Below are 16,388 nucleotides of genomic sequence, written 5' to 3' on the forward strand. Positions count from 1 at the left end.
CTGGAGTCACTGGGTTGCCTGTAGGTGGACCCACTGGCTTGGGCTGGATGTTGGGTGAGTCTGAGCAGAAGGACAGCTCCCATGACCAGCTGGGCCACCTGGGACTGTGCACCGGACACCTCACACCAGGCCCTGCCTGACAGGAAGATCACCAGTCCTCCGACTCCTAGTGTAACACCCACCCTTCAGGATCAGACTTCCAAGTTGGCACATCTGACCAGACTCTACCACTCAGTTCCTGAGCTTCCCATGGCCATGGCCAAGTCTATCTCTAACCCCTTCCCATAACATGGAACATCGCCATTTCTGCCCTCACGCATTCTGGAATTTGGAGACTCTCATCAAGGAATAACAATTGGGAAGAGACTTTTATAAAAGAAATCTTCAAAAACAATCAATACCTGACAAGAAAAAGATAACTGCTCAGCTTTCAGAATGGACAGAATTTGGACCTTTAAGCCCATTATCAGTGGAAAAGGAAGAAGTATCTTCCCATCTGTTTTCAGGTAGGCTAGAAAGTTTTGATTCAAGACATTAAGCCTGTGGGGGGTGCCAATGGGTTTTTTGGATCCAAATTGTATTAATTAGGAAAATACTAATTGCTGTAACAAACCCCAAGGCTTAGTAGCTTAACACAGTAATAGTTTATTATCACTTAAATATTAATAATAGGTCTGCTTAGCAGACAATTTTCCTCCACAAGGTGATTCAGGGGACCAGGCACATTCAATATTTTGACTCTGCCCTTACCTTGGAACTGGCTGCCTCCAGCCAACCAAAGAGGGGAGGGAGATGAGAAATAACTACATGCTTTTTAACTCCAAAAGGACAGGCAGCAGTTCTGCACACATTCCTGTGATTGGAGCTACTGCCACAGGGTCCTAGTGATTTCAGGGCAGGCTGGGAAGGTAGTCCGTGGCTAGGCAGCTGCTTTACCAATTTATCCCATGGAAGGGAGGCACATGTGCCTGGTGGGCACTTGGCCAGCTTTATTGGCCTGAAAGTTAGCAGAAATTTCTCTCAGATCTCAGAACTAGGGAGTCAGTCTGCATTTACCTTTTGCTGTGTTTCCCTGGATACTTGGTGGGGAAATGGCAGAGGGAAGGCCAAGCATCACTAGTCACAGTAAACCAGAAGACAAATGTCAATTTTCCAGAAAGGGATTTGAGGGCTCAAATCAGTGGAATCACTTCTTCACAGCCACATCACCAGCTCTGCCTTCCCTCCACACAGCTCACACCCCACTGACCAGAGGCCCGAAGAGGAAGTATCTTCCCATCCGGTTTCTGCACCAGGCCCCCTAGAAGAACACTTGGGCGCCCAATACAGAAGCCTTCCCATCCGGCATGATCTGGGCCAGTACAATTGACCTTTGGGCTGCAACATTCTTTGTTGCCAGGGAGCTGTGCTATTTATCGCAGAGTATTTAATGGCATCTCTGGGCTCCACCCACTAGATGCCAGTACCCCTGTCTCCAATCGTGACAATCAAAAATGTCTCCAGACATAACCAAATGTCCCGTGAATGGAAAATCACCCTCAATTAAGAATCACTGGTCCAGGCAGAGGCTGCAGTGTTTCGGAGGTAAGTTAGCCTCCAGTAAGTGGACAAAGGCAACGATCTAGAACATTCTTACAAATCTGGAGCCCATGGTTTGACTGAGTTTAGCAGGCGCTCTTTCTTATTCAGAAAAAAATATTCTATGTATATATCTGCCACCAAATAATGCATTATGGAAAATTAGCATGTAGAGGGTCAGAAAATAGTTTCATTCACAGGCTCATTATAGGAAGAGGGCAGGCCTTGGACTGTGCGACTCTGATGAGAACTGGGTAATCAGGCTTTGGCATCCTCAGCGACAACAGGAGACCAGGGTGAAGATTAAATACAACCTCATGAGAAGACAGTCGGTGAAGTGTCTGGCATGCAATAAACGGTCCACGAATGGCAGCAACTCCAGACTCTGCAGCGTGTTCCATACCTCAGATCATTCTTCCATTTGAACACAGGAGGGGAATGTTCCAAGTGAGTGAGAATTTAATGCAATTGCCATTTGATTTAATTTCCAAATGCTTTAAAAGTGTTAAAGCAACACATCAGCATGCAGCTGATAAAGTAGTCAAAATAATTCAAGGAAACCAATACTTGTCAGGTTTTATTTATCCACATTTACGCTTTTTTAAAAATAAGCTGGTCTTTGTGCCCATATAGAATACAATATACATAACATCTCCCGGTTAGCCTCCCCCCGACACATATGTTCAAGTCAAATTTCCCACTTTTCTCCCATCTGTCCTGTTTCTCTTTCCATAAAAAGCTAACAGTGACGTACCAAAGAGTAAAGGAGTCAGAGGCTAAGGGTGGAGAAGTGGACACCCATGAGGAGGATAGGGACTGATGAGGACAGGCACAAACAGAGACTCCACACTTTGTTTACAAAGGATTTCCATGGCCATGGCCCCTCACCCAAATCCAGGGGAACCGGCATTATTATGCCATTTTATAAATAGGCAGTCGTGAAACGATGCTCCTAATTCACACAGGGTAGAACCAGGATGGGAACCCAAGACCTCTGAGTTGCTGTGTGTTCTTGACAATAGCAGTTCTGGTTTTTTTAAAAAAAGATGCAACCCATTGTTAAAAGTCAAGGCCAAAGAAAGATTAAAAAGTAAGAACCCAGGCACCAGCATATATTTTTACAAAAAATAAAACCCACACAGAAAATAAGCATGTTGAGGTTTCTCTGCTTTGAAATAGGGCCTTCCAGGAAAGTCAAGATCAGGCATCAAGGTAGAGGAGGAGGTGAACTAAACCTAACACAGAAAGTTGTTAAACTTCCAGACCTAAGTTGAAGCACAGATGACCCGCATGTAAGGCTCTTGGGGAAATAGGTAGAATTCACCGTAAGGCAAGCCTTCCTTGAAAAGACAAAGAAGAAGTCCCAGGGTTTTTACAATGAGCACCCTCAAGGCCACAGGGTGGGGTGGGTAAGAAGCATGGCTCTGGCAGGTCGACTGAGCTCCCTAAATTTGTAGCCAAAGCAGAGCAAAGGAAGACCGTAAAAGGCGCACAGGGATTACAAAGCTCGCGGCTCCCATGAGAAGAAAGAAAAGAAGGAAAAGTAATACTTAAAGGAAAAGGTAAAGAAACAGATATCTGTAAAGGAGACAGAACTTTCTCAGAGGAAGAAGGAAAACCAGGAGCTCAATCAATAAGAAGAACCTTAAAATAAAGGGATGGGCCAGGCGCGGTGGCTCACGCCTGTAATCCCAGCACTTTGGAAGGCCAAGGCAGGTGGATCACAAGGTCAGGAGATCAAGACAAGCCTGACCAATGTGGTGAAACGCCCTCTCTACTAAAAATACCAAAAAGTTAGCCGGGCGTGATGGCACAGTGCCTGTAATCCCAGCTACTTAGGAGGCTGAGGCAGAAGGATCACTTGAACCCTGGAGGAGGAGGCTGCAGTGAGCCAAGATTGCACCACTGCACTCCAACCCCAGCAACAGAGCGAGACTCCGTCTGGAAAAAAAAAAAAAAAAAAGAAGGGATGGTGAGGGGTCTCAAATGGGGCTGCAAGCTTGTGAAGTAAGGACCTGAGCACGCTTCCCTGGATACAGCACATGTTTAAGCACCTTCTATATAACAGGTACTGTCCCAGGTGCTGTTGGTCCAGCAGGAAACAAGGCTTACAAAGCTTCTTCCTCCAGGAGCTCGCATTCTAGTAGGAAAGATGGGTAATCCACAAATAGATGTAATTCACAATGTCAGATAGTGACAAGATCTAGGAGGAAAACCAAAGCATAGTGCAAAGGAACAGAATTACAAAGGGAGGTAGGGATGGTTGTTATTCCAGGTGAGGTCATCAGAGGGGGCCTCTCTAAGAAGCTGAAGTCTGAGCAGAGACCAGATCCAACAAAACAAGTGAGCTACATAGTTCTCTGGAAGAAAAGTGTTTCAGGCCAAGCAAGGACAGTAAGTGCAAAGGTCAGAACTAGCTTGGTGTGGTTCAAGGAAGAGGAAATGAACCAGTGTGGCTAGAGAAGAGAGTAAGAGGACACACATGGCAGATGGGGCCTTACAAATCAAGGACTAGGTCTATAGACCATGTGAAGAAGCCTGGATTTTATTCTGAGTGAGACAGGAAATATTGGAGGGTTTAGGGTTTTAAGCAGGGAAAAAAGGCCATTATTTAACTTTTTTTTTTAAATGATCACTCAGTCTGCTGGATTGAGAGTAGACATCACTGGGGCAAGAGTGGAACAGGGAGGAAGCTGGAATATTCATGCAGTTGAGAACAGAAGAGCATTTTGACTCATGCAGTGATCAGCCAACTGTGGCCTATGGGCCAAATCCAGCCCTCTTCCTGTTTCTGTAAATAAAGTTGTACTTGCACACAACCATCCTTATTCATTTATATATATTTTTACGGCTGTTTTTGCTACAACAGCAGAGTTGAGTCTTCACTATAGAGATCATATGACCCGCAAAGCTGAGACTATTGACTCTAACGCCCTGGACAGAAAAGGTTTGCCAACCTTGTCGAGGATTGACAATGAAGGTGGTGGCGGGTAGCAGGCTCTAGATAAACTTAGGAGGTAGAGTTTCCAGGGCAGAGGCCAGATGCCAGCCCAGGCTCTCTGATACCATGCCTGCTCTCTGACCACTGGGTGACACAGCCTCTCAGCTTCTCCCTACTTCTGAGGACTGGCAAAGAACATGAATGGAAACTCTGGAGTCCAGTCTGAGGCCAGCCTTTGCATTGTTCCACTCCCTATACAAGCACAGTGCTCACAGTGGCTTTGCCTCTCCTCCTGATGAGGCAGGAGCCAGCAGTCTTGGTCACCTCGGAAGGCCACAGAGGGTGTGTGATCCCTGTAGTGGAAGTTATTGTGTCCCACTGCCATCTCAAGCCTTTTTATTGCACTGAGTACAGACCAACCTCCAACTGCCATACCTGAATCAAACAGCTAACAGCCATAGACTTTGGCCAAGGCCCTGGAGGGCAGAAGGAAGGGAGAGCTATATCCTGTATGACAAGACAGTAAAGCCAGAAAGTTAAGAGCTCCGGGAGCAACGCTCAACCAACACTTGAGGGGGGTAAGGTACAAAGAATCCACTCCTCCACACCCCAGGGTTTCCACACTGAATCCCAGAATTACCTTAGTAGGATACAGCTCCAGATGTTCACAGCAGTAACTAGCTTGAGAGGCTCCCTTTACTGGCTGCCCTTGATTCTCTGTCTCATGTTCCTAAAATCCAAATAAGCACCTTGCACTCAGAACTCCTGCCCCAGGTCTGCCTCTCGAGGTCTCCACCCCATATGCCTTTTATCCTCACTCTTCTTTCCAACACAGTCTGTGCCAGTGACCATAGCCAGCTGTCTGCTGACGGTTTTCCCTGCAGGACCAGGGAAAGGAAGAATAGCTGGATGAAGAGATCCCGCCTTATGAGTGTGTGGCTACTATCCATGGCCATGGACAGGGTCATCAGAGCCCCCGACTCCTACAGAACTACAGAATGAATCTCAGCCTCCTATTCTGGTACAAAGACTCTGCAAATGTCCCCTAGCCTATCGATCCAGCCCCAAACATGTCAACCACTCAATGTCTCAAAACTAACCCAGGTTGTCCTGCTCATGAGCCTGCCAGGCCACAGGACCCAGCTCAGATGGGAGCAGTATGAGAGGCTCTCCCAGACTCTTTATGACTGAATTCAATGTTCCATCCTCTGACCATCTTTAGCTCACACCTGAATGTAGGGTCTACCACACTGGATTTTGCAAGAAATATGTTATAAAAGAGAGAGCATGCCCAAGGCACAGGCAGGCCTAGCTCTGCCACTTATAAGCAGTGTGATCTCGGAAAGGTCCAGAACCTCTCTGGGTTCCCATGCTGTCATTGGTAAAAGGTGGCTGCTAACAGCACCTACATCGAAGGGCCATCATCAGGATTAAGGAGATACTGTGGCAGGTGGTTAACCTTAACTACCTGGCCATGCAGCACAGATTCGCATGATTCTTCCTGCTAGACCATGAGCTTATTACAGAACCTGACACACAGCTGGGCTCCATAAACCTTTATTAAGCAAATAAATACAGAAATGACTCAGCTACTCCAGCCATTCCATCTTTAAACTAGAGGCTGTAAATGCAAATCACTACTGGCAAGACCCAGTGAGTGAGCAAAATGGGACCAGTTAGAACAGCAGTCAACTGTGGAACATGTGCTTTCAAAACACGGAAGTTCAGGAGCCCACTGTTGCCATTCTAGAATGCAGGCTCTACGTAGCTATACCTGATACAGTCTCAAGAAACTTGTAAATGTTGAAAAAAAAATTAAGAAGGAAAGAAAGGACAGTAAAATGTAAGTAAAGCATTTTTGCAACTGACTTCAACCAATAGATTGAATTGGATGACCTCAATACCATTTCAGGAGAGGAAGTCCTTAAGATGATGTAAATTTAAGGTTTCATGGTATGCACAGAATATCGTTCCTTTAAGCCAGGAAAATAAACAATGGATGATATCTTTGGGAAACATTCCTTAATTATAATGTAAAAAATATGATTACTACTAAAGACACAATTTTATACTTTCTAGTACTAGGCTATGTCTGTTTCTATATATGTTCTACATGTATTATGCTATATGTATGTTTTATATATAAGTTATATTTTCTCTCTCTCATAGGACCTCATTATATATATTCACCCCCGTTATACACATAAGGAAAATGAGGCTCAGAGTAAAGACATGACTTGCTGAAGTGACACAGATGCCTGGAGGCAGGACTAAAATGGAAACGCAAGTGTGTTTTGAATAATCCCTACTCTTGATCCTACCAAGGTCCCTTGGTAGAAAGTCACATCAGTGCTTAAATTGGAACCTCTAACAGCACTAGTATCACATTTCTTCTGAGCACTAATTCTCATATTGATGAGCGCTCCGAGTACATAATAGGTTGTTAAATGGAGTTGAAAGACTGGTTTAGAAATCACCACCAACAATAAACTTTTTATGAATTAGGAAATGTTCATCAAGATACATCTGCATTACTTTGGTTGAAGACACTCAAGTCCTTGAGGCCAGCTAAGACACCTTGAAATCAAAGACACTCAGAAAACCAGAAGCAAAGGAAACGAATAAGCACATTTCTGAGCACTGGTCTGGAACAGGTAGGTTGAGGGGCCGAATTACCAATTGAGCGAAACCTCAATTACAGAGTAATCTAATGTATACCCAGGTACATTATCACAATTCAATACACAGCTCTCCAGTATTAAGTAATTCCAATTTGCTTTCATTTCTGTCTGTGTGTCACCCTGAGAATTTGATATTACCTACACTCACATCAGGCAGCATCTTCTGAAGTGCTAATCTTTACTATCTCAGGATCACACAGGAGCTGGGAGCCAGCCAGCTGTGAATATGCCTGTCTGGGGAGAGACTGAGACCAGCCTGGGCCTCCACTGTTCTCTCAGCACGAGCACCTGCTATGGAAGCCAGCGCAGGGGTCTACCATTCCTGGAACCCTCAAGCGCTGAGGGGCCCAGTGACCTCTCAACTGTGGAGTGGTTAGGGTTTTGAATGAACGATGCCAGGAGAGGGGTGGTCCATGAAGCCAGATGGCTGAGGACAAACAGAACTAGCTACTTTTCCTTTGTCCCCAGACTCCTGAATGAGCTTTCCTAATCCAGTAGGGGTGAACACAGGAAGGGATCCAGAGAAGTCTGACCTACAGGGACTTGTGATGGTTAATATTAAGTGTCAATTTGATTGTACTTAATCAAAGGATGCAAAGTATTGTTTCTGGGTATATCTGAGTGTTTCTGGTTGTTGCCAAAAGAGATTCACATTTGAGTCAGTGGACTGGGAGAGGTAGACCCACCCCCAGTGTGGATGGACACCATCCAATCGGCTGCCAGTGCAACTAGAAAAAGCTAGCAGAAGAAGGTGGAAAAGCAGACTTGCTGAGTCTGCCGGCCTTCATCTTTCTCCTGTGCTAGATGCTTCTTTCTGCAAACATCAGACCCCAAGTTCTTTGGTTTTTGGAGTACTGGACTTACATCAGTGGTTTGCCAGGGGCTCTCGGGCCTTTGGCCACAGACTGCTGGGCTTTCCTACTTCCAAGGTTTTGGAACTCTAACTGAGCCACCAGTCTTCCTTGCTCCTCAACTTGTAGAAGGCCTATCTGGGTCTTTACCTGTGATCATGTGAGTCAGTTCTCCTTAATAAACTCCCTTTCATATATATATACATATAACCTATTTGTTTGTTCTGTCCTTCTAGAGAACCCTGACTAATAAAGGACCTCATGACCCAAATGTCCCCAAGTCAACACTTTTTTTTTTTTTATTTTTTTGGAGAATGAGTCTCGTTCTGTCACCCAGGCTGGAGTGCAGTGGCATAATCTCAGCTCACTGCAACCTCAGCCTCCTGGATTCAAGCAATTCTCCTGCCTCAGCCTCCTGAGCAGCTGGGACTACAGGTATGTGCCACCACACCTGGCTATTTTTCTTTTTTGTATTTTTAGTAGAGACAGGGTTTCACCATGTAAGCCAGAGTGGTGTTGATCTCCTGACCTCGTGATCCACCCACCTTGGCCTCCAAAAGTGCTGGGATTACACCGTGCCCGGCCCAAGTCCACACTTTGATGTTTCCTCCCTCCCTCTTCTTATACTCAGCACATCACTGTGTACAAAGAGAGAACTGGGCTGCACTTTACAGAACAGGCCTGACACGGTTCCCCCAGAGCCACAGAGACAGTCATCAAAGCGGCACCTGGGTCCAACATCCTGCTCTACCCATGGAGTCCTTCACCTCTCTTACTTCTTTCAGAAATCCCACTCCCAGGGGAAATTTATTTATTTTATTCAATAAATACCTTAGAGTGCATATTTGGGGGCATGTTCTAAGAACTCTCAAATCCATTATCACATGGAATCCTCAAGATGCCCTCTGAGGGAGGTAATCCTACATCCCTGTTCCCAGATAAGTCAGCTTAGGTCCCAAGAGGTTTGATTAGCTCCAAGATCACAGAGTTGGAACAAGGTGGGGCTGGAATTGAAACCCAAGCATCCTGGCTGCAAAGTTGTTATCTCCTGCCCTGAACTGGAACCAAAGAGTGGGAACCTATAAGGAGGAAGACCTTGAAGGCATGGTTTTCTTTCTGTGATGTCCCAGGGTTGTGGGTGACACCAGTCCAGGAAGAAGGAATCTAGATCCCATCCCATGACATAGCAATTGGCCCTTTAGAAAACTTTTTCTCTTCTAGTCTTTCAGATTTTCCCCCTTCTCTGAAAGAAGAGGGCCTTGCCCTCATATTTTTTTAAACAAGTACAAATACTTCAATATTAAAGTACTTAAGCATCCCAGCTCCGAAAAGGCTAAGAGCTCTTGAGAGGTAAGTGAGTCATTCTTCATCACACAGTTGCTTCCAAACGCTCAGGTTTGCTGCCTTCAAATGAGTCCCTGGGCACCCATTCCAGGGTGACAGGTTTCCTCGGGTTGCTTCTGCTCCTGGGGGGATCCCTGCCTTTTATTTCCTTGTTTTGTTTGGATGTCACCAACTCTTCAGCAGTGTGTTGGGGGTTGGGGAGAGGGTGAGGGTAGGTTCAGTGTGTTTCTCCAGGAATCTGGAAGTTAGCTGAGAGTGAGGGAGGGAACATCCTGAGTCATATTGGCAAGTTAGCCAGATGGACCCAGGGGCTCCTGTTTGCCTGGTACCTGGGCCTCTTCAGCACTGCCCATGACACTGTGGCACCAGGTGCCAACAAGGCCACCACCCACCAGCCCTCCAGGTGTGCCCAAAATGGCATGAGTTGGACTCTCCAGCTTTACCCCTTGGGATGGTCCCATTTCTCAACCTAACTGTGCTGGTTCCCCACCCATGAAATGAGTTTACATGAAACCCAATGTGCAGAGCTGTAATTAGGATAAAATCAGGTAACATATGTGAAGGGACTTCTTTACGTTCAAGGGACCAAGCTCCTAGCTTACCACCACCATAATATTTAAATGGGGAAAAGTAGGCCTAAAAAAGGGATAACCTATGCCAAGCATATGGATGAATTTCATTTATGTGTAATAAAATTACACCTTGATTGACCAGATTACAGGGAGTGCCAAGCCCCGACTCTTCAACATGAAGGAGACCTCGTGCCACCCAGCACCCTACCCTCCCTACGCTGGAGTGGCAAGGGCTGCAGGTGAGGGGCTTTAGGGCAGTGGCAGCTGCAGAGTCATATTGCCAGGCCTGGCTACTGTATCCCGGGCCAGCAATGGCCCTTCCTCTTGACTCTGGTCCAAGATGCACAGCCAGCAGAGGACAAGGCAGTGTCCCAGTAAACCCTGGCCACCCCTCCGAATAAAGCAAGGAGGCTCCACCACACCATCTGTCCCAGTAGCCTCTCAGTTTCTCTTCCCACAGCTCCCCATCCTGCCCCTGAATGGGAGCATATAAGGAAAGAATAAATGAAGAGTTTTCTGGTTCCATTTGTCTGTACATGGGAATTTCAGAGTGCTACACTAACTCCCATAGACATTGGTCACATTCTCTTCACACCAACTTTGCCCCATGTACATGCAATGTGCTAGTAAGACCATGAGGAGCAGGAGCGAATGCAGTTCACTCTCTCCTGGGGTTCCCAATCTAGTGTGAGAGACCAGACATAAAAGGTATAAGATACGTTCCCGCAGGAGAGCTCCTGAAATTACACGTTCACTGAGTACCTGAAAGGCCTGCAGTAGCCCCCATGTCACAGAAGCTAATCTTATGGCACCAACAAAGTGAAGATAGGAGCCTAATGCCATCAAAGTGGTGGCTTCTTTTCTATGTTAATGGCATTTAATGTAAACAAATTTAAAGATTTTTTTTTTTAGTTGTTTTGTTCATGACTGCCTAATTTGTTGATCTTTGGCTTAAGTGTTCATGCCATTAGGGTGAGAAAATAAACTCCTGCTGAGGCCAATAATTCATTCACTCATCTATTATCCCACACATTTTTTTTAAATGCAGCCTTATGAAATGACTGACTGTGCAAGTCAAAACAGGCAAACACTTGGCTCACATCTGTAGTCCCCGAACTTTGGGAGGCCAACAGGGGAGCATCAGGAGGTCAGGAGATTGAGACCAGCTTGGCCAACATGGTGAAACCCCAGCTCTATTAAAATATAAAAAATTAGCTGGGTGTGGTAGCACATGTGGTAGTCCTGGCTACTTGGGAGGCTGAGGCAGGGGAATTGCTTGAACCGGGGAGAGAGAGGTTGCAGTGAGCCGAGATTATGCCACCACACTCCAGCCTGGGCCACAGAGCAAGACTCTGTCTCGATAACCAGCAAACAAAAACAGCTACACACTAACAACTCCATGTGGTTCAGCAAACTGAGAACTAGTGCCAGGCACTGTGCTGAGTGCGGGGACTCCCAATCCAGCAGACAGCCCTCCTCTCACAACACTTAGATGCTAAAAGGAGAGACAGAAAATCCCCAAATAAACAAATAAAGGCAAACTAGCATTTTAAAGTGTGATAAGAACTATATAGAAGGAACAGAACAGAGGCCTCAGAGGCAATGCCACACATCTACAACCATCTCATCTTTGACAAACCTCACAAAAATAAGCAATGGGGAAAGAATTCCCTGTTTAATAAGTGATGTTGGGAAAACTGGCTAGCCACATGCAGAAAGCAGAAACTGGACCCCTTCCTGACACCTTACACTAAAATTAACTCCAGATGGATTAAAGACTTAAACATAAAACCTAATACCTAAAACCCTAGAAGAAAATCTAGGCAAATCCATCCAGGACATAGACATAGGCAAGGACTTCATGACTAAAACACCAAAAGCATTGGCAACAAAAGCCAAAATAAACAAATTCGATCTAATTAAACTCCAGAGCTTCTGCACAGCAAAAGAAACAATCATTAGAGTGAACTGGGAACCAACAGAATGGGAAATAATTTTTGCAATCTACCCATCTCACAAAGGGCTGACATCCACAATCTACAAAGAACTAAAACAGATGTACAAGAAAAAAACAAACAAACCCATTCAAAAGTGGGCAAAGGACATGAACAGACACTTCAAAAGAAGACATATATGAGGCCAACAAACATATGAAAAAATACTTATCATCACTGGTCATTAGAGAAATGCAAATTAAAACCACATTGACATACCATCTCATGCCAGTTAGAATGGTGATCATTAAAAAAGTCTGCGGTGTGGTATTACTGGAGGGGCAGCAGGGGTTGAGGAGTTGAGGAGGGATAACATGGAGAGAAATGCCAGATATAGGTGATTGGGAGGAAGGCAGCAAACCACATTGCCATATATGTACCTACGCAACAATCCTCCATGTTCCTCACGTGTACCCCAAAACCTAAAACGCAATAGAATATATATATAATAAAAATCTGAAGACAACAGACGTTGGAGAGGATATGGAGAAGTAGGAACATTTTTACACTGTTGGTGGGAGTGTAAATTAGTTCAACCATTGTGGAAGACAGTGTGGTGATTCCTCAAGGACCTAGAAATAGAAATTCCATTTGACCCAGCAATCCCATTACTGGATATATATCCAATGGATTATAAATTGTTCTATTATAAAGACACATGCACACCTATGTTCATTGCGGCACTGTTTACAGTAGCAAGGACTTGGAACCAACCCAAATGCCCATTGATGATAGACTGGACAGGGAAAATGTGGCACATATACACCATGGAATACTATGCAGCCATAAAAAGCAATGAGTTCATGTTCTTTGTAGGGACATGGATGAACCTGGGAACCATCATTCTCAGCAAACTGACACAAGAACAGAAAATCAAACACCACATGTACTCAGTCATGGGCAGGTGTTGAACAATGAGAACACATGGACACGGGGGGGAGCATCACACACTGGGGTCTGTTGGGGGTGACTAGGGGAGGGACAGAGGGGGTGTCGGGAGTTGGGAAGGGATAACGTGGGAAGAAATGGCAGATATAGGTGATGGGGATGGAGGCAGCAAACCACATTGCCATGTATGTATCTATGCAACAATCCTGCATGTTCTACACATGTACGCCAGAACCTAAAGTGCAATATATATATATATATATATGAACTATATAGAAAAGGGGATCAGGGATTGTGACCACTAAGAAGGGAGGTGTGGGCAGGGGGACGGGGAAGTTCTCTGGACGACATAATGACATTTCAGCTGAGACCATAATGACGACACATCATCAGCCATGTGAGTATCTGTATGACGTCAAAATGGCCAGGATAGAGAATCCCAGTCTGCAAGCCCCAGTCCAGTCAGCCCAGGCTCCCAGTCCCATCAGGTCAGCAAAATGAGGTCAAAGCTTTCACACCTACCCATACTTTGACAAAGGAAACTAACTCAGGAGGCCTCAAAGGCTTCATCAGCAGTTTTTATTTGTTTGTTTTGTTTTTCCCTTCAAACACACCAGGTCTCATTCTAGCATAATAGCATAATATGAACAGCTTCATTATTTCATTCACTAAATTATGCTATATTAAAATTTTAATCGGCAAACATAACATTGGTAAAACGAGTACATCCATACACTGCTGTTGCCAGTGTAAACTGTCAAACCATTTTTTTGCAAAAGAAATATTGCAACACAAAGAAAAATCCATAAAGAGGCTCATATTCTTGGCCTCCCAACTCTCCCCCCAGGGAATTTATCCTAAGGAAATAATCTCGTTCGATAGAATAAAATGTTCTCTCTAGAAGAACTCCATGGAGGTGTTAATTGTTACATACACAAAGGAAAGAAAAAACAAAAGCACCTGGAATTATCCAAATGACTGCAAATGGGAGGTTTTAACAAAATAGGATAATTCATTTGATGAAATATCATACCACCATTAAGCATCATAACAAAGATTACAAAGTTCCCAAGCGAAATGGCATATCCACTTTTTGAGAGAAGCAGAAGACAATGTGCATATTTTAATGGAAAGCATGTAAACAGTATCTCAAGGTGAACAAGAACAAGAAAATTGAAAAGAATTGCATCAAGGCCAGTGGGGTGAGGAATTATTTATTTCAAATGTCCTTCCAAACTATTGTCAGTGTACTGAGTTTTCATTAAAAAAAAAAAAAATCTCTCAGAAACAATAGTATGAGAACACTGCAATAGCATGCCACACAAACACAAGGACATTTGCTCATTCTAACTTTAAATACAAAATAAAGCCAAATTTGAAGATGCCTTCTGTGTTACAGATTCCACAGCCTTTCACGTATGGCTCCTGCATGTGAGACTCAATTTTGAATAGCAATGCAATGCTGCATGATTTTACAATAGTATCTCCTGTTTGGAGAGTTTGTCTTGAGAGAGGGAGGGCGGAGTGACTAGAAATTAATCTCCTCTTTTACTAAAGGTGGGGGAGGATCAGCAGATGAGGAAAAGGGCTTTAAGGCCGGACTCCCATGGCAGTAGAGGCGTAGGCTGGGAGTACTCACCTTTCACAATCAGCTCCGCGTAGTTGGACACACCAGACCCACCGTCAGAGCGGATCACACAGCGGTACTTGCTGACACTCCGCTGGGCAGTGTCTGCCACACTGACCGTGGCTGAAAAGCGCCTATGGTTGACCACACGGGTGACCATCAGGGCCGTGTCCCTGCCATTCCATTGCTGCAGAACAGAGGAAGAGAGGAAGAGGAGGAATCATAGCATCACAGGCTTCCAAGTGACTCCCAGCACGAATGTCCACCCATCCTTACACCCCTGCGGCTCAGGACTTTCAACTGTCAAGAAGGGATTTCCAGCCAGGCACAGTGGCTCACGCCTGTAATCCCGGTGCTTTGCAAGGGCTGAGGCAGGGGGATCACTTCAGGCCAGGAGTTTGAGACCAGCCTGGGCAGCAAGCAAGGCCCTGCCTCTATGCAAAATTTTTAAAAATCGTCAGGCATGGTGGCACTCACCTTCAGTCAGATGATTATCACCTTCAGATAGCCTGGAGGGTGAGGGGGAAGGATCGCCTGAGCCCAAGAACTCAAGGTAGCAGCGAGCCATGATCAAGCCACTGCACTACAACCTGGGTGACAGAGCAAGACCCTGTCTCTAAAAAAGAAAAGAAAAAGAAAAGGCAAGAGTTTTCACAGCTAGTTTATGCCAAGGATCCGATTCGAGAATAAGCTTTGCTAGTGAGCTGATTCGAGGGCAGAGGCCTGCCTGGTGGTAAGAAGAGAGGGAAAAGGCTTCTTCTAAACACCTTGGCTCAGCCTGCATTTGGGGCTGGCATGGAGCCCCTTAACCTTCCTTCCAATTTTCCTTTTTCCCTTAAGCAGAACCCATAGCATTCTTTCAGACAAACTTCAGCAGACTTAGTAAAAACCCAGCCCAAATGGAATCCAGAGATCCCAGCTCCCAGGCCTATGGCTGGTACCCTACCACCCTACTCCACAGGCTCTGAGCCCCATCTGCCTTAAGCTATCACCACAAGTAGGGAGAGGATGGGGCCTTTTCAACACATCTCTTCTTTGGCACACGCTCTTTCCTGTGCCTGGAAGGTCCAGTCTCCCTGGGGACGCCCTCTCTCCATAAAAACCCGCGTTCAGTTCACAGCCATCTCTGGTCAGTTCTCACGACTGTCACCCCACCTTTGGAAGCTTACCCAGCCCTCACGCATGGTGCAAACTTTCCACATATGTTTTCCTACAAGTGCTGCCCACTTTACACTGAAGCCAGGACCTGCCTCTGTTCATCTTTAGAAGCTTGTCTGAAAGCCCCCCAAGTTGGCAGACATTTCCAGAATCAAGGTGAATACACATAGGCTTTTGTATTCAGCACCCTGAGCTTTACGTGAGATATCCTGAGTCTGAATAAACCTCTTTCACAGTTTCATGTTATGAGGACTGGTAAGGCACAGGCACGTTGATGTTTGAGTGGATGTTTATTAAGGTTCTTAACTAGATGGGTATCTAGTGTACGCCAGCCGCTGAGCTGCCTATTTGTGTATAAATCTTCACTGTGTCTTCACAGCCTTGTTTGGGTTGTATATGACTGCAGCTCTTCTCAGAAGAAAAATCCAAACGTCCAACAGTTTAACTAAATGTGTAGAGTACCTGAGTCCATTATCCAGGTTTTCCAATTTCAAGTCAAGCACTCCTTTTACTAAGACCTTATTCTCAGTGCCTGCTTTAACTTAAAAATGATTTTCTCAAAAAAGTGAAATTGACTACTTTAATTATGTGGACTTAGGGAAACCTTATGACTTATGATTCTCATGCCCTGAGTCTCCCTGTCTCCCGAGATGCGATCTTCATCATTTCCTGTACCAGGTAGACAGCTTCTCCATGTGCAAAACCTACTTTCATCTACGTCATCTTCCCTCGCCCTCTAGAGTGACCTCTCAGG

General features: G+C 45.2%; 1 protein-coding gene across 21 annotated transcripts in view; it reads right to left on the reverse strand.

Moving 5' to 3' along the window:
• The window catches only part of PTPRT (protein tyrosine phosphatase receptor type T), a 1,160,468-nt gene that overhangs the window by 698,337 nt on the left and 445,743 nt on the right, over nt 1-16,388 (reverse strand). For all 21 annotated transcript variants that reach the window (XM_078371705.1, XM_008995950.5, XM_035302876.3 and 18 more), the window contains exon 6: nt 14,489-14,663. In XM_078371705.1, the coding sequence (XP_078227831.1) occupies nt 14,489-14,663 (175 nt within the window). The remainder of the gene's footprint in view (nt 1-14,488; nt 14,664-16,388) is intronic.

This window comes from Callithrix jacchus, chromosome 5 (assembly GCF_049354715.1).
Source record: "Callithrix jacchus isolate 240 chromosome 5, calJac240_pri, whole genome shotgun sequence".
Taxonomy (NCBI): Eukaryota; Metazoa; Chordata; class Mammalia; order Primates; family Cebidae; genus Callithrix; species Callithrix jacchus.